We start from the raw sequence: 22,093 nt of genomic DNA on the forward strand, positions 1-22,093 counted from the left end.
TCATTTATCCAGTGCAATGATGTAGTCTTTAATAGAATAAATTGAGTTTTATGTGAAACTTGCATAAACAGCAGATAATTCAAACCCCCAAATATATTTTTTTCACATTTTAGTTCAATTCTTTTTGAGATTTGGGAATGCTAATGTTTAGCTTTATAGTTCTAAAATGCAATTATGTAGACAACATACTACTTCCAAATGTTCATTTTGAGAGATCTCTATAAGAATACAGAAGTGTAAACTAAACCTCTTAATCTTTACCTGGAATGATTCAGGGGATATATCCAAAGGGATATTTTTCAAATACTGTAGTGGTTACAAAGCCCTAAAACAAAGCATATCAAAATGGAAACTTGATAAATACAATTTGAATGTCCTTTCCCACTTGAATTCCCATTGTGCTGCTTAAAATTTTCAAGTGTTGAAAACTGCAGTATGAAGTCACCACTAGTGATTTTTCCCCAAATGGGTTGAGGGGGGATGGTGGCAATAACTAACATTTCTGAGTAAAGCAGATGTTTTCAACAGCTATGTTTTTTTTCCCCCTTCTTTCTTTTCTATCCTTTTTCCCCCAATGATTTTCATCATCACTGAAGTAGTCAGTTGCTGGATTGCCACATCTTTTGCTGTACTGTGCCTAGATCAATTTCCTGCATGTTTGCTGAACTAAGACATATCACAATCCAGTCACTGACAACTACATCTCCAAGGAACAATTGCTGAGACCAAATTGAGCCAATCAATCCAAATTAGAAGGTTTTTTTAGCCACATTTCTTTCAGAACTCTTTTTCTCTCCCACTATTCCCCTTCTTTTGAAACTTACAAGTTAGGAGAGCTACACATCTTAGGGAGAAAAAAACCATTGTAAGTTAAAGGACTTAGTTTGGGTTTGATTCCTTTGACTTTTTTGTGCATGTCTTGAGTGTGTGCAGGCACACACACATATCTGTGTGTTGGGTGAAAAGGAAGTAGGAGGAACTGAGGCAAGACACCATGTAGCCATTTACACATAATATAACTAAACATGAAGTTGGGCCCATGTTGTCTCTCTGTCTACCTCCAAGCTAAGTAACCATTTTCATTAACATTATAGGTAACTTCTATTTTAAAAGGAGAAAAATGTCTTTTTAAATTTCTGTGTTTTTTTTAAAACAAGTAAATGCCAGGCAGCATTTTCTTATATACCTAATCAGATCACTTTTTTTTTCTCCATTTAAAACATCATTACTCTTCTCTTTGGTAGAATCATTTATTGATTATTGTATTTCATTGAGTGAATTTGATAGAACCTTATTTTTTTAAATAAAAGTATAGTGATGTTTCTAGACAGCTAGTATATTACCATGTGACTAATTTTTTGTTTTGTTCTGTTTTCTCTTTTTTTTGTAAACTCACTGCAGCACTATGTTGATTTGTGTTCTGTGTCTGCTTTGGCTCAATTTCCTTACCTTTCCATTTGAAATATTTTCCTTTCCTTCATTCCATATTCCTCTTTCATTAGAATGAATCAACTTTTTGTCATTTAAAGAGCATGTTTTGATTTATATATTTTAAAGCATCATTGTAAATGTATAAATTTGTATGTGTCCATTTTGTCCAGGAACATATTGTTGGGACAGCTTTAACCTCTGTTGCATGCATCTGTGCTGTCCTTAATATGAAGTGAGGTTCATATTATATACCCTTTTCTAGTTTCAAGTTATTTAATGATACAAGTAATCTGCAAACCCACCATGTTTGCTAATTACTGAAACTGAACTTAATGGCCCCTTACCCAGACTCCTTTGCTGTCAACTCCTTTTACCCTCAGTTCTAGCCATAAATTGGCATCTTATTTATAGCTTGTGAGGCCAGAGATCTTCTGTACTCTACAATAATCACTGGGGAAAATGGATGGCACAGAAAATGGTGAGCTTGTTCCCCCCTCTCCCAATCTGGTTGGTCAGTGTGCCCCAGCTCCTCTTCTTCCTTGTATTTATCTATTTATTTTGAAGAATTACAGTAAATGCACTTTGTGGTCATTTTTTCTTTTTCTGGTTTTTCAAGGATTTGCATTTTAGAATGTTTTTATGTCTCTATTCTATTAACTTATCAGATATTGTACATTTTTTCTCTTATATGTTATGCAGGAATCATTTGAAAAAAACTAGACTAAGACTATTCCCATGTCCAATCACTTGTTTGAAAAATATTATGAATTTAGATTGTCTATTTAAAACAGACGTGGTCTGCTTTCCATATGTATCCCAGATCAGGATTCATTTAATATTTCATGTCTGAATATTGTAAATTGGAAAGGATGATTTTAAATAAATAAAAAAAAGAATAAAACTTGTGGATTTTCTGTCTGGAATTACTTTTAAAAAGAGACGTTTGCAGAAGGAATCATTTTGTGTTGAGTGACTAAACTGGAAGCATTTCCTCCCTCCCTCTCCTTCCCTTTTTCTTCCCTTACATTTTTCCACAGACATCATCCCGGTTATTGGTCCGTCCTACCAGCTCCGAAACACCCAGCGCAGCAGAGCTTGTCAGCGCTATCGAAGAGCTTGTGAAAAGTAAAATGGTAAGTTAAGCCTGATTGCAAGAGCTGCAGCAGAGCAGATGTCTTAACTGTGGGGTAATGTGCCCAAATTCAGATTCCTTCTAATCTGCCACACTTATTTACCAGGAAATGCATCCATAAGATGCTACCATCTTTTATTTCTAAAAATGACTGCCATTTGAGTAGGTCCCATAAATATTTGGAGAGACCCTATGTTAGAGCCTGTAGTTACTTGAAAACCATATGCCATCTCCTTTACTCTCAGATAGTTTATGCCTTCTTCATTTGTTACAGAAATTTTTCAATCCAGTTTAAAAAGCCTTTCTTTTCTGAGTGGATCGAAATCAATTAATATCTTAGTGTTTCTTTAGTTTTTCTACCTACAAATTAGTATTGACAACCTTTATTAAACACCTAGCACAAGCAATCAGGTGACACAGTACACAAAGCACCAGGCCTGGAGTCTAGATGATTTGAAGTCAAATCCAGCCTCAGATACTTACTAATGACCTCAGAGATAATGATAAAATGGAGATAACATAGAAAAAATATTAGCACTTATCTCTTAGGCTTTTTGTGAGGCTCGAATGAAATAATAATTGTAAAGTATCTAGCACATAGCACTATATAAATGTTAGTTGTTTATTATTATTATTATTATTATTATTTTTAGTCAGGGACTACATTAAGTGCTAAGATGACAGACACCAAAATTAAATAATCCTTGTCCTAAAGGAGTTTATATTCAATCAAGGGAAACAACATGCGTGTATAAGCTTATAAAAATATATTCAAAGTAAATTAAAAGGGTCAATAAGACCCTCAGATAGAAGACATTATTTGGGCTAGTTTTGAAGGATACTAGGGAATTCTAAACAGCAGAAGTGAGGAAATAATTTATTCTGTGTGTGGTAAACAGACTATGATTGCAAAGAAATGAAGAAAAATGAAATATCATTTAAGAGAGGAATAGCAACAAAGCAGATTTTGATGAACTATAGAATGTGTGACTGAGAATGATGTGTAATATACCTCAAAAGTTAGGCTACAACAAAGTTTTTAAAGTGTGACATTAGAGAGAGAAATTCAGTTTTTTTTTTTTATCTATGTGTGGTTGGGAGCCATCTGTACTTTGGAAATTTTACTTTGGCTTCTGTATGAAGGATGATTTAGAGGAGGGGGAGATTTGAGACAGAAAGACCACTTACCAGTCCAGGCAGGAAGTGGTGAGGGTCTGATCTAGAGTAGTTTCTAGGTAGTGGAGAAAGAGGCAAGAAGAAAGGCTATGGGAGCAGAAACTGATTAGATTTGTGTGATATGAGGGAAGAGGGAAAATTCAAGGCTGTCTCTGAGATTATGGACCTATGTAGATAAAAGAATGAAAGAGACCCATACAAATAAGGAATTTGGAAGAGAAGGATTCGGAGAAGGTACAATAAGTTCTCTTTTGAACATGTTGAATTTGCTTTGCTTTTGGCATATCTAGTTCAAAAACCCGATAAGACAGAAATATTAGTGCTACATACTTATGCTCGCAATGGTGTACCTATGTTCCATATTTTAAAAATTAAAAAGTTAATTTTAAGGTTAGGAAAATCATATTCCATCAAGTCAGGGTCAATTTAAATAGTAGGTATATTATAAGTTTTAGCAGAAACCCTCCTGTATCCAAAGAGTTGCTCATGGGATAATGAAATCAATTCGGAAAGCTTTCCTTAAACATCAACTCTGTGAAAGTCATCATGCTAGGAGTTAAGTATATAAAGACAAAAAGAAAATGATCCCTTCCTTTTGCTTAGCAAATCCAGTATGTGCACAGGTAAGCATAACTACAAGAATAGGGAGTGAAGTAGGTAGGCAAGGAAGGAATCAAAATGGATTTGAGAAAGAAATGAACAACTAATTGGCAAAATTGTATAGGCCAACAATTAATAAAAGTAGTCCCCTTTCAAAAATTAATGAGCCCTGGTAGATTTTTTTTTTTCCAAAGAGGGAAAGAATGATTTCCAAGATCAGTCAAGGTCCAAAATGGGACATGATCGCTGAAACTTAATTTCCACATCCATACTCAAAGTTAATTTTACTCATTCAATTCCTTTTTCTCTAAAATATCTCTTTTGCACAGTCTCATAAATTGTTTTATCTTGATGATAAAAGTGTAATTGTAATACTAAATAGATTACTCAAAAATTGATTCTACTGATTAAGAAATCTGCTGCTTCAGAAAAGTCTAGACTAAAATTTATTCTGGTGCTATCCTTTAAAAAAGGTATTGCTAGAACAAATTAAATTCCATTTTCTCATTTGATATTTAATTTGAAGTGATATCAAAATCCCTTAAACATTTTAGGAGTAGTCATCTACAAAAAATTATGTGATCATTAGATCTATTTATTATTTAATATTATCTATTTATTTAAGGAAATCCATGAGATTTCTATGTGTGTCAACACTGCTACTTTTTAATGTACATGAATGTGTTAAAATTACCTATCTTAAAATTTTTCTTTAATGCTTTGTCTAATTCTGACAGGCCTTAAATTTTATTATTTTGGTGCCTCCTTTTTAAAATGCTATAGAGTCAGTTTTAAGAAGATAATAGCAACCTTACATTTTATTTAAAAGCAGTGGATTGGATTAAATAATTTTTAGGATCTTCTCAATTTGGAAATTCATATGATCTTAACAAAGTCATTTCCTTCATTTTTAGTTTAAATAAAATATTGAAGTTAATTTTTCTGTTTTATTTAAGTCATCTTCCAATCACTTTGCAGTTTTCTAAGAACTTTAAGCAAAATAGTAAATGAACATTTACTTGTTGAACATTTACTTTATCTGAGACTACTCTCTTCTACTTCTCATAGAGTCATTTGTATTCTGACCTCCCTTTTTTTAATAAAAGAAATATGGACCAAATGTGGGTTAATTCCAAACAACAGGTTTTCATAAATGAAAACTTCCAGTGCTTATGACTCATTGTAACGTTCACAGGATATGTCCATATCCTATGAGTCTGAATCATTGCTGTACACATTCCCTTGTGGTGAGCTTTTCACCACAGATCCCAAATCACTCTTGTTCATTTTCTTCTGGCTGATCTCCTAGGAGGTCATTTGCAGTGTAACCATATCTTTTTTATTAGGTCGACTAAATAAGTATGTCCTATAAAATGTTGTCTATGATATCATTGGGGTGTGGTTCATTTACCAAATAGCCAACATTCAAGGAAACTCAAACTCCAAATTTAGCAGCCAAGATTCATACTATATGTCACTTTGTCCCAGGAAAGTATTGGTTTCCTGCCATTTTCACAAAATGTTAGCACTGGAAAGAATATTAGATTCTAGTTCAACCTTTTCATTTTACAGAAGAAGAAACTGATATACTTAAATAACTTGATCAAAGTGTTCAAAAACCTAAGTAAATAACAAGGCCAGAATCCCAACTCATTTTTTCTGACTCCTAAGTTCAATGTTCTTTATATTATTTATTATCATTATTATTATCACCACCATCATCATCATATCATAATTTGCTTTGTGCTCACTACAACCCTGGGAGATAGGTGCTATTATCATCTGCATTTTAAAGTTAGGAAATTGAGACATAGGGAGGTTATGTGTTTTGCCTATGATCACACAGCCAGTTGGTATCTAAGGATAAATTTGAACCCAGGTTTTTCTTACTCCAGTTGCAGCATTCTGTCCACTGTGCCACTTGGCTGAATCCAAATGCTTACATTTCTAGTGTCCCCAACTTCCAAATTCTTTTTTTTTTAAGGCAGTCAGGGTTAAATGATATGGTCAAGATAATCACATAGCTAGGAAATATCTGAAGTTGGATTTGAACTCAGGATCTCCTGATGTTAGAGCTGGTGATCTATCCACTATGCTATGTAGCTGCCCCCATCCATCCTCCATATTCTTTTTTTTAAAAGTTTTTAAATTAATTTTTTTTTTACTTCTTCAGATTTGTTATGAAATTATTTCACATGATACATATCAAACTAATTTTGAGGCCATAATTTCCAATCCAATAGTTACCTAAAATTTTTTTTTCCATTGAAATGCACAAGATCAGGTTCAAATAACTAAATTATGAAAAGGGTTCAATTTCCTTTTCAGTTCTGACATTGCTAGATTTTAGTGATATTAATCAACACCCCAATATTCATCTCTTAAGATAGAAAGAGATGACCAATTATTTCAGTAATGGTGATTGAAGTTTAATGACATTTTAAAATTTTGTTGATAGAAATTACTTAAATATATGTTAGGCTTAAGTGTTTTGAAAATAAAAATCTAAATGCTGGCATCGTGTTCTTCCAGTGTAAATGGCATTCAGTTCAATCAGCAATTAATAGTATTTGATCTACATATTCATCAGACCATTATGCAATGTTTTACAATATTATGAATTGTTTTTATCTCACTAGTTAATTTTATTTTTGGAGAAAATGGATAGCTGAAAATGGATAGCTTAACATCATACCAATGGCAACATTTTCAGCAAGTAAACAATAACTATTTTAGAAATTCCTAAACCATGACAACCTCCATATTCTTGACTTAGAGATATGTGGTATGACTGAGCACTCTAGAATGGCAAGTGTAAATACTGTATAGCTGTAGTGCCTGTTGATGACACTGAATTATTTAATTCTTTCTCCAGAGTAAAGCTGTCATCTCTCCTCTCTTTTATATTGTAAGGCATTCATTATCTTATCTAGATTGTTGAAATAACCTTCCTAACATGTCTTCCCCAATACAAATCTTAATACCACTGTCAAAGTGCTCTTTCTTATACATAAATCTGTCTCTGGCTCTTCCAAATCCTTCAGTGGATCTCCATGGACAACCCAATAAAGTTCAGGCAGCTTTATTTAGCACTCAAAACCCTCCCTAATCTGATACCACCCTGCCTTTCCAGGATCATGTCATTATTATTCCTTTCCACTGTAGTTTACACTCCAACCAAACAGGATAGATAAATCAGTATCCTATAACCACACAATTATTTTATTGCCTACTCCCTCCCTCCTACCACTCAAGAGTCTGTTGAATTTGTGTCCATTATTTATAGCTCAGCTTGAATGCTGCCTTCTTCAGGAGACTTTCCCTCTTCTTCCCAGTCATAACTCCTACATCATTTATTTGTATTTCTCTAATGAACTGACCTCTATTACTTTGTAATATATTTTATCTATGTGCTTATCCTCCTACCAATCTGAATTCCATGAAATGAGAGACTGTCTTCTCTGCTGTCTCTCCATAGCATAGCACCTGGTACAGTGTTCTTACAAACGCTATCTGCCCAAAGGAGTTTGCATTCTAATAGGAGAGACTAATTAGGATCAGAGATTGAAAGCTGCAGAGGAGCAAAAAGGACCCTAAGGTCCAAGAATGGGAATGTCTTTTAAGAAGGTAGCATTCAAGCTGAGCTATAAATAATGGAAACAAAGGCATATAGAGCTAGTGGTATCTGAGACAAGATTTCAAATCAGTCTTCCTTCAGTGTTCTGTCCACTAAGACTATATGTGTCTGTGCACGCACAAGCACAGATAAAACATACAAAACAGATATAAGTTAATCTTCGAGGGAAAGGAACTAGCAGCAGGTTAGGGGAACTGGGAAAGGTAGTCCTGAAGAAAATCTAAGATTCTAAGAGCAAGAGACAAGAAAAGAAAACCTCCTAGAAATGAGGAGAAAAGATGTCTACCAAAGTGAAATAACTAGGTGTGCAGCTTTGTTCAGTCATTTTCAGTCATGTCCTACTCTTCATGTTTTGGGGTTTTCTTGGCAGAGATTCTGGAGTGGTTTGCCATTTCCTTCTCTAGCTCATTTTACAGATAAGGAAACTGAGGCAAGCAGGGTTAAGTGACTTGTCCAGGATCACACACATATTTAGTGTGTGAGACTCAGGAATGTGAATTTATAAATATAGCTCTTTCTGAATCCAATCCCAGGGTGTAATTAATTGTCAGATTACCTTGCATATAAGAAATCACAAATGCCAGTTTTTTGCAGTGCATGACCCATTGGACAGAAAATACAGTTGTATTTAGTAACTAAATGTTTACTGGCATGTTTCAGGTTTGCCCCTTTTCTAAGGCTAGCACTAAATAGGATGTTAAAATTCATTCAGGAACTTGGTAGTCCCATCCCAACTAGGCCTCTGGATTCCCTGCTTGGTAAAAAGACAAGACATAGAAGGATAGTTTCAGAAGACTCCCTAAATGTGAAAGAAACCTTTTTTTTTTTTTTAAGAGGAAGTTAAACTTACAGTTTTTATTATCACTGGCTTTTTTTTTTTTTTTTTTCTGATCAAATCTCTCATGACAGGAAACTTTCCACAGAGCCATCTCCTGCCACCATCTCTATTCAGACTTTTCCCCCCTCAGGGACTATAATTAGCATGAGTGAATTCAATGATTGTCCCTAGTGGAGTCATTCTAGTTTCTTCCTCTGTATTTAGGGGAGGGTTTGGCACTTTTACCAGATTGTTGTTTTTCTTTTTAAGTGGACAATCATCCTAATGAACTTCAGCTGTTTCTCTGTAACTCCAGACAATTTTAAAAGACCAAAATATTCTCCCATTTACTGTCCCAGGCCTTGGTAGTTGTTCTCTCAAAGAATTCATAAAACATGGCCTGTGTGAGTCAAGATTTGTTATTTAGGATATGCTTCCTATAGTATAAGCCAAGATCTGTTTATTCAAAATATTTTTAAATCTGAAGAAAACATTATTTCCCCAACCAACTAGATTAATCTTCTTCAGTTAAAACAACACATAATATAGACCTAGTTGCTTTTGCTTCTGTTAGTTTCATATGAATAAGATTTTGCTGTGTTTTCCTTTTTTGATCAGAAAACCATAGCTGTGATGGAGAGATGCAAGAATAAAAATTTGTACTGTTGCCTTTTCTAGGATATAAGCATCCAGTTTATATTAAAAGCCTAAACGAACATAATAGTCATAACAACTATTTCTTTAGTTTATATGAAGCATTCTGTCCAAGAGGAATGTATCACAAGAACGACTATGTCCATCTTCTGCACTTTTGTAATTCATCCACACAATCACAAGTAATTACCTACAAAAAATTGTGATCATTGTAAAGAAAAGTAGAAGAGAAATTTTCCTTTAAGGGAGACAAAACTAACATACATGAAACAATGAGAAAATATCATATACTAAACTTGGGGGTCCTGGTTGTAGTTCATTGGTAGTTAGGAGGAAAAGGTGACCTTGAGTATTAGTTGGCTTAGTCTAACCTTTGTAAATATATCAATACTATAGAATGAAATAATAGCTTTCAGAATTTTTAAATGAGTGATTATAATACAGCAAGGCAATACTTTTGCATCTAATCTAATCCACTATGAACTGTGCCTTTTTATCTAGGTCACATTAGGTTAGCATTTAACTTTTCTAGTACTTACTTTCTCTATCTATAACATAACTGTTTAAAAAGATATTAATTCTTTGATGTGTGAATCCTATGATCCCTGTGAATTAATTAATTTGTGGCCAAATGTATTTTAAGGAAGATAATCCCTATCAGAAAAATTCCCCTTAAAACTCAGAAGTATGGAACACTGCACATTTCTCAAATTAATAAGTTAAGTTCTCATTTGTCAGAGATTCATCTGTAAAGAATTAACTAAAATTGATAAATATTTTATGAATCTAAAAGTAATAGATATCAGAAAGATATAAGAACTAACTGAAGCTATTATAATTTGCATTATTATTACAGTGCAAACTATATTGATTTGCCTATGTTTAGATGTCTTTATGTTCCCTCCTTTTCTTTCTTTTCTACCTATTTTCAATTGTTCAGCTTTTATTTTAAAATATAGTTAAGTACAAATGCTATATAATATCAATTAATATTGTGCTAATAGTAATATATTATTATGCAATAATTATTGTTATATATGTTATATAATTTCTGACCTAATGAATTTACTTGTACCAGTCAATATAAAAGAAAATGGTATTGCTAGTAATAAATATCCTTTGTCATTGTATCTTTTGGGTTTAGGCACTGGAAGATCGTCCCAGCTCACTCTTAGTAGATCAAGGTGATAGTAGTAGTCCATCTTTCAACCCTTCAGATAATTCCCTCTTGTCTTCCTCTTCACCCATTGATGAGATGGAAGAAAGAAAATCCAGCTCTTTAAAGAGACGACAGTAAGACTGACTTTCCTTTAAAATGTTTTTTATTTTTATTTCTTAAGCTTCAACCTTAGTGACTGCTACCATTTTGAATTAATACCATTAGAAGTCATAAAGTTTTTCATCAGGAATCAAAGCTCGAAACATGTGTGATACTTGGTTTTTTACTTTTTTTTACTTAGAAATAGCCCTCCTTTAGTTCCAGGGAAATGTTGATTCTACCTTTACTTATAAATTTTCTGCAATCCTAGAGGATTTCCATAAAAAACATTTTATAATAATAGTGAATCATTTATCATAGGATAGCTGCTACTATTAAAAAAAAAAACTTCAAAACTATAAGATCTAATATATAAAAATGTACTTATTTTATTTACATATATAAATATAGGATCTAAATCTTTCTTAGAAATTAAGTAAAATTCTTCATTTATGGATACTCACTAGCTTTTTCAGAGTTCCATTTAGCATGAAATAAGTTATTTCATTTAAGTGATCTTATAGAGTTAATAAACTTCACTAAGGATGTGCTTCCAGAGAGGGAAGGGAAGGAACACACACTTATTAAGTGTCTACCATGTGCCAGGCTTTGTAATAGGTACTTTACAAATAATATCTCATTTTATTCCAAATGGTATAGTTAGAACCATAGCATCATATGTATCTAAAATTTGCTCTCATTTTCTGTTTCCTATGAAAACTTAGTATCACTAGACTGTTAAGAAAATAATGACTCCTTTTAATATGACAATTTGAAAAGATATATCCCAGTCCAATTTTGTTATCTGCCTTATGGCAATGAATCTGGATTTTAGTGGAATACAATTAGAATGTGTTTCTGTGATTTTAATTTCATTAAAAGTTTTCTTAGTACTTATCATAGTGACTCCTTTAGGTTAGCTATTCAAACTCATACATTATTCAATGCACAAGAAACTGTAAAACACCCATTTTCAAAACTTAACTTATTATAGCCAAGATACAAAACTCCCATTAAACATTATATTTCTCAGTCTATAAATAATTGTTATTGGTAAACTTATTTTTTTCCTTTTTTTACAGCTATGTTCTACAAGAATTAGTGGAAACAGAGCGGGACTATGTACGGGACCTAGGCTATGTAGTTGAGGTATATATATCATCAGTATTTCAAACATGTTATCTTAGTCATTTGAGTGTTTTTTTTTTTCCTTAGTTACCCAAAGGTAACTGTGTTTAAAGGTAATTGTGTTTTTTAAAAAAATTTAACATAGGTACTTTCCACAGGTTTCTAAAAGTATTATTATTCATCAGAAGAACAAACAGGTTCTTGCAAGATATATACACATGTAGCCCTTTAACTTATAAAGCTGAATTTAAAATTATCTTATTTAATCTTAACAGTTACTCTTTATTATTTGTCTAATTTTTGTCAATATTTGAATTGTGGCATCTATGGCCATAATTGAGGCATCAGTCAATAAACTTTTATTAAGCATTTGTTATGTGCTGGGCTAAGCGCTTGTCACATTAGAGACTTGCCTTTTAATGATCCCCTTTGCAAATGTTTTTCATAAAGCTAAAGTGACAATGTTTTTAATTCCTCTGAGCCAAAGTATGCCACAGCTATAAATCTTATTCCATCTTTAACTTAATCCTTGTATTCAGGAGACTTTGTTCAAAAAATAGCTTTTGAGACTCTCAAGCAATTTGATGATAGTTGAGAACAGAACAAATAATATATCATTACATGAGAACAGTTACTCAGTACTTCCTGTAGCTGATACCTACTTTTGTTGATTTAACCAGAAATAACATTCTAATTAGATGAAGAGCTATTTCTAAAATGAGTCTAAAGTCCAAGTCCATTGGTTTTATAAATATCTATGATTATATCATGAGTATTTTGGTCCAATTTGTTTTAAAATGTGCTATTTTATAGTATATTATTAATATCATTTCAGCTTTGGAAATTTGCCCCTGGGCAGTATTTAGGTATATATTCCATCCCAGCCATTAGTTTAGTAAAACTGATCATATAATATTAGAAGCTTTTCTAAGTATGGATTTAGGCTATGTAGTGAAATATAGATATATAAGGATTTTGCGCACACACATATACACGAAATCATGCCAAGTTAAATGCATGCTTTGCCTTTTAACACATTTTCACTTATTAAAATGGAATAGTGTGGACTTAAAAATATTTTTTGCATTGAGTTCTCACTAAGTTTATTTTAAGACCATGTCTGAGCTGTACATTTTTGTTTTTATTGAACTCTAAAGAGTACTTCCATTTGCCACCTTTTTGTACCCACAAGACCACTGTGTATGTTTTTAAATCCCTCAATTTATTAATTATGTAAGATAAGAAATATAAAGAGTTTATTTGAGGTGACTATATGCATATAACTATATAGATAGATACATATATATGCCTAGTATATATTTGCTCCTTCACATAATAATAAGGGGATTTGTCTTTCAGAATTTTTTCAAATTTGTAAAACTTCATAAGTTCTTTAGATGAACTTTGAATCAGGAATAGTATTAATTAATCTCATTATACCTTTCTAGTATGAGTTATAGCTATATTTCATTGTTGCTTTTATTTCAAATGAAATGGTGATAAGAAAAGACAAGTGTATATCTTGCTCTTGAAATTGATACAGTTGAATAAATTTTTAAAAGGAAGCAACTATAGAGTTGGAGGTTTTGTTTAGTTTTTATGGGGGGGAAGAATTTTGTTGTATTATTGAGTCATGTCATAGAATGAAAATGAGTTTTAAAAAGAAATCTCCAATTACAGGGATATATGGCACTTATGAAAGAAGATGGTGTCCCTGATGACATGAAAGGAAAAGATAAGATTGTATTTGGCAACATCCATCAGATTTATGATTGGCACAGAGAGTATGTATAGCATAATCAATTTCAATTTTAATTAAGTAAATTTAATTTCTAATTAAATTAAGCTACTTGATGAGTGCATGTTGTTTTACTTCAGATAAATGCTGATTTACTTTATTTTGCTACCTGCTTTGCATTGTAAGCTAGGTAATATTATTATTTACATATAATGTAATTTTTATATTGTATTTTAGAGAGAGAATCAGAACGTTTTCTGTTTATTAAGGTACAATGGAAATAAAGAGAATGGAATGGAGAAGTGTATTCAGCACTCATTCCATCTTACATTGCCCCTTCTTGTTCTTGGCAAAAGTAGACAATTTAAAAAATATATATTAATTAAAAACTTCTTTGGATAAGGTGAATAGGAAAGCAGAAAATTGGAATGGCCATAATGTAACCTAATAGAGGGAGTGCTGTATTTGAAAATCAAGAAGATCTAAGTGACTATCCCTTCCATCTCCACCAGCTTCAATTTTCTTGAGAATTATCATGACATGATAATGGGAAGAATATTGAATCTAGCATTAAACAATCTACATGAAAATCCTTCCTCTGCCTTTTACTACCTGAATCACTTCACCTCCCTAGGCCCAGTTTCCTTATCAGTAAGATGAGGAGGTTGGACCAGATACTTGATAAGCATCCTTCTACCTTTGTATCTGTGATCCATTTTAATAGCCTTCTTTTGCCAGAGCTACTTAATAAGCATAGTTTCCCTTCTGTTTCAGCTTCTTTTTGGGAGAATTGGAAAAGTGCCTTGAAGATCCAGAAAAACTGGGATCCCTTTTTGTTAAGCACGTAAGTACTATATTTCTGTTGCTGTTGATTTTCATTATTTTGTTCAAGTAACGTAAGTAATGCTTAATCATTTTAACAAATTAGTGACAAGATCAAGTAGGGAAATAAAAACAATATGTTGAAAATTAAATTTAAGTTAATACTATGGATTTAATGTTTTGATTCATTTAACAACTATTTGCAAAACAAATTAAATTTATTTTATTGATGTTTACTATTGTTTGTAATCATTTTAAAATTAAATATACATTTAAGTCATTGAGTTATCAGTAGTGTCAACCAGCAGTTGTCCAAAAGTGGCTTATTTCTATTGAAGACCTGTAGTTCACAAAGAGCATGCCATAAGCTTCTCTAGGTATACTGCAAAAATTTATAGGTGATTTCTAATAAAAAAAAATTTTTCACTTGGCATATGTAATATGGTAATAACTATCCCCAAAATAAACAAAACTTGCCTTTACCCTGAACACAAGAAATCCTAAACATGTCAGATCCTGAAATAGCAGAGCTTTAAAAAAAAAAAAGAAAAAACTGACTGTTTTCAAGGTAAACTATACATGTATGAGTCTTTGAACTCTCTCATAGTGCTGCCAAATTAAATATTCAGTGTCTTACAGTACCCCATGACAAGAAATACTGTGCTCTGAAGGGGAAAAAAATTTAGGAACCACTGTATCTATTTCCAACTGGGTCATTGACTAATTTATATCAAGATCCCATCTAAATCAGTATGAATGTGTGAATCCAGTTGGATGTCTCATGTTGATGTCTTTCAGTATCAAATGCAAATGCTCTACTGATTGATTATTATTTTCTTGGATTTGGCCTTTTTTAATCTCCATTAGCACAGATGATCAAAATTGATTATCAATTCTTTTATCTGATACATTGTAATATCTTTGGCCATTTCCGCTTGAGGAAAGTGAAATTTTGGTTACTTTCTATTGTAAAACACTCTTATTATTTTTTGAAAGGAGTCTGATTAATTGAATAGAAAACTCGTAGCTTAGGGGAAATAGCAGAATTGAGTATCACACCGGATCTTTAGAAGAATAACATGTGGGAAGCATTAATAGTTTGGCTGCTCACACATGTCATCTAGTTATATGATTTAACAATGGGAAAATGTTCTTGTTGAGGCTTATTTTCTTATTCCCTGACTTATCATCTCCACATTCTAATTCTTAAAGATACTGAAACATATTTTTCCCAAATTCAGAAGTTATAAGAGCTCTGTGAACTATAAGAATAGTTTTTCTCCTCTATTGTCCCAAAAAAGAAAAGTTTCTTTCCACCCTCAGTCTTATGCTGTGACATCAGACAATTTATATACTCTTGCCATACCTACTACATGCACACAGTGAATGTGCTAGTTATTTCTACATCTGAAGTATTTCTAGAGCTTTATTAATACAGAACTTTATTTTTAAAATCATTCCTTTTTAAAATGTGAATATTCTCCCTAAAATTTCTTGCCTTTTAAGCTGACTTCTTTACTTTTCTTAAATTTAATTCACAGGAGAGACGGTTGCACATGTACATAGTTTATTGCCAAAATAAACCAAAGTCTGAGCACATTGTCTCAGAATACATCGATACATTTTTTGAGGTAAGTCACACTGAACAGACAAAAGCGTGGGGTTTTGGACACATTTGTATTCCAAAACTCTAATTTAGTGTTTTTCTCGCTAGAGGTTTAGTTAAACCTCAGAATTCTAGGTTTCAGATCAAGTGATATGAATCTTGCACCTGACATTCCTATAACAGGAAATCCAAATGTAAATGTAAACCATAATGGCTTGCATTCAGAAAACATAGTTAAAACTGGAGCTACAGCCAGTCTTTAGCTGAAGGCTTTCTTTCTTACCATGAACTCAAAACAGCATCCTTTCTGGCTTTTAATCCCATTCTACAGTTCAAATAAAACTGGTTCATTTCCAGCACAAAAGAAATCTGTTACCAAAAAAATCAACTAAGTAAGTCTGAGTTGAGACAACAATTTCAAAAAGTGTAAAACATGAAACTTTGGGAATTCTGAGAAGCTAAAGTTACACTAAGTTGAATTTAAAATGATCCAAAAAGGAATTTTATGTTCAAGCAAAGAGTGGGGCTTCAGATCCTTGAAGATTAGATTTGTCACTTGTTTTGAAGTTGTAATGACAGTTACGATAACTAAGATAGGATAGGCCATTAAAAAACATTTAAGACTTACATGAACTAATGCTGAGTGAAGTGAGCAGAACCAGGAAAGCTTTGTACAAAGTAACTGCCACATTATATGATTATCAACTAAAGCTTAGCTCTTCTCAGCAATACAGTATTCCTTGACAATTACAAAAGACTCATGATGAAAAATGCTGACCACATCTAGAAAAAGAACTATGGACTCTGAAGTTTGAGACATTTTATTTTCATTTTTCTGTTGTTGTTTTTTTCCTCTTTTGTTCTAAATCTTCTTTTACAAGATAGCTAATACAAAAATACGTTTAACATGATTATAACCCTAAATGCTTGCTGTTTTGGGGGGGAACAGGATATGGAAGGAGATAAATTTGAAACTCAAAATTTTATGAAAATGGAAACTATCTTTATGTGTAATTTAAAAAATTAAATACTGTTAACTGGGAGTGGCAGGGAGAACAAATTTAAGTTAAAGCCCTTTTTGTTTTTTCACCCATAGGATTTAAAGCAACGCCTGGGCCATAGATTACAACTCACAGATCTGCTAATAAAACCAGTGCAAAGAATTATGAAATACCAACTGTTACTGAAGGTAAGATCACATTAGGTATCTTCTAAGGATATTTTTAGGGTTTAAAGAACTCACTTTGTAAGATAGTGACCAACACTGGAAGAAGAATAACTAGCACTTATATCGCAATTAAACCTTTACAAAGCACTTTTCAGATGTTATTTCATTTATTCTTATAGCAACTCTATGAATATAATGTTGTTTTTATTTCTACTTTATAGATGAAACTACTGAGATGCAGAGATTTAAGTGATTTGCCCAGGGTAACACAGTTAAGTGAGACAGGATTTGAATTCAGATTTTCCTGGCTCCCAAATCAAAATTGTGCCACTGAGTAGAAGGAAAGAAGAAACAAAAGAAAGAATGAAAGCAGGAAATAAGACAATGTTTTTATTTTCTTTGCAAACTATCAGTAGTCAAAAGACATTTATTAAGCATTTATTCTGTATACCAAGGGTATGGGATACAAGGAAAGAAAAAACTTAGTTGCTGCCCTCAAAAAACTCACATTCTAATGAGGGAGATAAGATGTAAACAACTCTACACATATAAAAACAATGCAATGTAAATGAAAGGTGTTATATAATTGTAAGGTGTTATTCTACCTATTTTAAATGTATTTTTCTTCATCTTTTTGCCTCTAGACTTTTAGAGTCTTTGACAGTTTCTAACTCCTGCCATTTCCTTTTTGATTGTAAACTTAAAATAATTTTAAAATCCAAAGTATGAGTAAGGGCATTAGTATATATAGATTTGCATAGTAAAGGGTGCTATAGACATAGATTTTCCTCCCTCATTCTTGTGGTATAATATTTGGAATTTAGCCATAATAGGAGAAATAGTTTTCATAAGGAACACATAGTCATTCTAGGTTAAAATAAGTACAGTTATCTATTGTTGTCTCTCATTTTAATGCTTTTGAAGTATAGAAAGAGCAAACTTCATTTTAGGCATCTAGACAATGTCAATAGACATTGAGCACTGAGCCTAGCATCATAAAGATCTGAGTTAATCAGGCCCTAGATACTTACTAGACGTGTGACCTGGAGCAAATCATTTAATCTTAGTTGTCTCAGTTTCCTCAACTGTAAAATGGAAAGAATAATAGCACCTACCTCCCAAGTTGTTGTGAACATCAAATGAAATAATGTCTGTAAAAGGTTTAGAACAATGCCAGATACACAGTAGACACTATGTAACTATTAGTGGTGGAGATGGTGGTGATATCTGCTTTTAACTTGAAACACTGCAGCCCTAAGTCCAAATAACTTTCCTTTTGCTTTATAGGATTTCCTCAAATACTCCAAAAAAGCTAGTCTGGACACAACAGAGTTAGAGGTATGCCTTTTTTTCCCTCCTAGGTTTGCTTACTTCTCAGCACACAGATTAATTTGTGGACCATCCAGCAGATTATGGGTTACTAATTGAATTGTTCTAGTGTGGCTCCTTATCTCTTGTACATTGGGTGGAGATATAGAGGTGGGAGGGGGAATGGGGGAATGACACTTGGGTTGTATTTTAATTGCTATTTATTTACTGTATATTTAATTATTAATTGTTGTATGACACTTTCTCAAAAAAGAAAAATCAACCTTTGTTTTTCTCCCTACTCCCAACAGAGAGCTGTAGAAGTCATGTGTGTAGTCCCAAAGCGGTGCAACGACATGATGAATGTTGGTCGCCTACAAGGATTTGATGTAATGCCGATATTTTTATAAGAATTCCATCTCTGATTTCTGTGACTTTCCTTTTCACTTAGATTAGTGCCAAACTGATCTTTTATTCCAGGCTTCTGTTCTTTTACCTTTCTCTTAACAGTTTTCTTTTGACTTCTTTTCTATTCATTTAATGCTGTCAGTCAATCTGCAAGCATGTATAAAGTGTCTTGTATTTGGCAATACAAAAGAAGTCAAAAGATAGCCTCTCCCTTAGAGCTCCCATTCCTCTGTGAAATCTTCCCTCTTCCAACTGGGCAAATGTGAATCTGGGGCCCTCTGCTGTTGCAGGACTGTATTTTTAATTCCTAGTATTTAATGCCCAGTATCATGTGAACTGAAAGTGAACTGTCTTCAGGCATTTTTATTTTTAATTATCCAACCCATCTGCTAATTAGCCCCTTTTATGGTTAACAGCAATTATTTCGAGTGAGCTGTTGGACTCTTGATTCATCTTAAGTCCTACAAATTTCTCATCCAAACAGCTTAACCAATTAATTCAATCTCTGCCTTGGAATTTTTAAAGAATTCAAACTTGTTGTTTGTTGTTGTTGTTGTTGTTGTTATAGATAAGTATTTATTTGAATTTCTCAAGAATTCTGTGTGTTAGGATTTTTTAGTATCATAATATGAATTTCTCTTATGGATAAAGGTAGTAATTTTGAGAACAGTTATTTTTGGAATAGAAACCTCTTTAATATTGAGCATCGTGCAATTCTAAAAAAATCTGCAGATTAATTTTTGTCACCAGTAGAGAAAGAACATTGTTTTGATTTGAGAAAGTCTAATCAAAGCTTGAGGAAATCTTAACTGGTAATTTCTTGTTTCAGGGTAAAATTGTAGCCCAGGGTAAGCTGCTTCTACAGGACACATTCTTGGTCACAGACCAGGATGCAGGTCTTCTGCCTCGCTGCAAAGAGAGACGTGTTTTTCTCTTTGAGCAAATCGTTATATTCAGTGAGCCACTTGACAAAAAAAAAGGTTTCTCCATGCCAGGATTCTTGTTTAAAAATAGCATCAAGGTAAATGTGTGCTTGCATGTGTATCAGGGAGGGGGGAGTTCTACATGCATTTGCATCCACAAGCACTATAAAATGTACTTTGCATAATATATTTCTTTTTGATGATATTTGCACCCTTACCTTTGAACTTTGATAACACATTTAAAGTACTTCCTTTTGCCTATGCCTGTATTATAATTATTCATATAATTTAAACAACCAATTATACTCATAATTATGTCAGTAACTTTAGAATTTTTTCTCATTTCTTTCAACTCTACTTATTGTCTAAACAGGTGACTGATATATATAATCATTAGTCTGAGATTTCCAGTCCTTTTTCCATCATGAGAATACTTAATTTTAAATCATATTTGTGACCTCACCCCTTAAGTGTCATGTAAAATACATGCATATGACAGTAAGAATTGTAGGGAGGAATATGTGCTTATGTAATAATAATATAACTAACTTTTATATAGCACTTAATATTTGCCAGATATTATTATCTCATTTAATGCTCACAACAATCCTGGAAGATTGGGACTATTTTTTGCACATAAGGAAACTGAGGCAATTTTACATTTTTTTAATAGATTTTTTTCACAGATAAGGAGTTTTAATAGAAGGAAACTAAGGCAAATAGAAAGTTAAGACTTGTTCAGGGTCACACTCTAGTAAGGAGTGGGAGCCAGATTTGAACTTAGCTGTTCCTGATTCCAGGCCAGGTGCTCCCTACACTACCTACTGCCCTTCTATTATACTACCTACCTGCCCTTATAGCACACATTTAGACTATTTCAATCATCCTGCTTAAAACTTTTACAATCCAATAGAAATTAGCAGAAATCTCCCTTCTAGAACCTGAGGTCAAGTCTATTCTACAAATAAGTAATCAGAATGGGACTTGAGGAAATATATTCAGAATTCTTTAAAAAAAAAAAATAAAAAGACCATTTCAAAATTTTCTTTCTCTTTCCCTTAATATAACAACTGCATCATCCAGCAAGTTTGTGTGTGTGTGTGTTTTTTAATTAGTGTTCTATTCTCTAACTTTCACATAATTATTGCATCCCAAAAGAGTAAAGGAGAGGAAGCATGATATAGTGAATAGTGTACTGGACTTAAAAACAAAAAGACTGGTTCAAATTCTTTCTCAGTCACTAACTGTGTGATTCAAACCTTTCTTGACCTTAATTTCTCATCTACAAAATAGGAGTTTGGGTTCAGTGGCCTCGTAGGACCTTTCCAGTTCTTGTAAACTTAGAGATTTAATCCAGTCTCTTGCTTATTTTATGAATGTCTTCTTTGATATCCCCAACAATTGGTGATTCGGCATTAGCTTAAAAACCTCAGGAATTCAGTATTCTCTTTTTGAGAGAACATATTCTGTTTTCTTTATAGCTATACTAATTAAAAGGTCTTATATTGAGCCAAAACCACTTTACCTAATACATATCACCCATTCATCCTCTTTTTGCCCTGTAAGGCCAACCAGAATAAATATAATCCTTCTACATAATAGCCTTTCAAACATGAAGAAAGTGTAAATGGTTACATTCCCTCCTCCCCCCCATCTTTTCTAATTCAAGCTAAAAATCCCTAATTACTTCAACCAGTCTTCCTTTGGCTTGCTTTCAAGCCCCATGAGTATTTTTTCCTTTCCATAGAAATATTCCAGTTTATCAAAATCTCCTAAAATATGGTACCTAGGATTAAAAATAGTAGCCTAAACATGATCTGATCAAAGCAGAATGTATAGTAGAACTATCATCTCCATCACTCTGGATGCTATACTTTGTACCCTACAATACCATTTCTAGTACATTTGCCTAAGCCACTAATTAAGTTATATTTAAACCATGTCGACTTCAGAGGGCCATTATGACATAGTGAACAAAAAGCAGTCTGCGTTCAAGTTTCATATCCAATCTATATTGGCTTTATAACCAGGAACAAATGACTTAACCTCTCATTGCCCACTCTTGTTGTGGCTGCAAATTTCAAGTTGAAAAAGAGCTGTTGACCTATATTAGTGGAAGAAATTCCTTCCACAGATGAAATTACTGATTCCTTCTCCCACGACCCGAAAAAATAAAAATAAAACATAAATCTGTGACAGGGGCTTGAAACTCAAATCTGGAAATATTAGATTGTGACTCAATAAGAAAAAAGTTACTTCATATTTAATTTTTGTTTAAAATATTCTT

General features: G+C 32.8%; 1 protein-coding gene across 6 annotated transcripts in view; it reads left to right on the forward strand.

Moving 5' to 3' along the window:
• The window catches only part of TRIO (trio Rho guanine nucleotide exchange factor), a 276,800-nt gene that overhangs the window by 232,845 nt on the left and 21,862 nt on the right, over positions 1 to 22,093 (forward strand). For 3 of the 6 annotated variants that reach the window (XM_031946132.1, XM_023495919.2, XM_031946131.1), the window contains 10 exons: positions 2,469 to 2,564; positions 10,592 to 10,740; positions 11,788 to 11,854; positions 13,514 to 13,617; positions 14,346 to 14,415; positions 15,935 to 16,024; positions 17,096 to 17,188; positions 18,455 to 18,505; positions 18,787 to 18,864; positions 19,713 to 19,904. In XM_031946132.1, coding sequence (XP_031801992.1) covers positions 2,469 to 2,564; positions 10,592 to 10,740; positions 11,788 to 11,854; positions 13,514 to 13,617; positions 14,346 to 14,415; positions 15,935 to 16,024; positions 17,096 to 17,188; positions 18,455 to 18,505; positions 18,787 to 18,864; positions 19,713 to 19,904 — 990 coding nt within the window. The other 3 variants (XM_031946133.1, XM_031946134.1, XM_031946135.1) reach the window with 3 other exon arrangements.

Source organism: Sarcophilus harrisii, chromosome 1 (genome assembly GCF_902635505.1).
Source record: "Sarcophilus harrisii chromosome 1, mSarHar1.11, whole genome shotgun sequence".
Taxonomy (NCBI): Eukaryota; Metazoa; Chordata; class Mammalia; order Dasyuromorphia; family Dasyuridae; genus Sarcophilus; species Sarcophilus harrisii.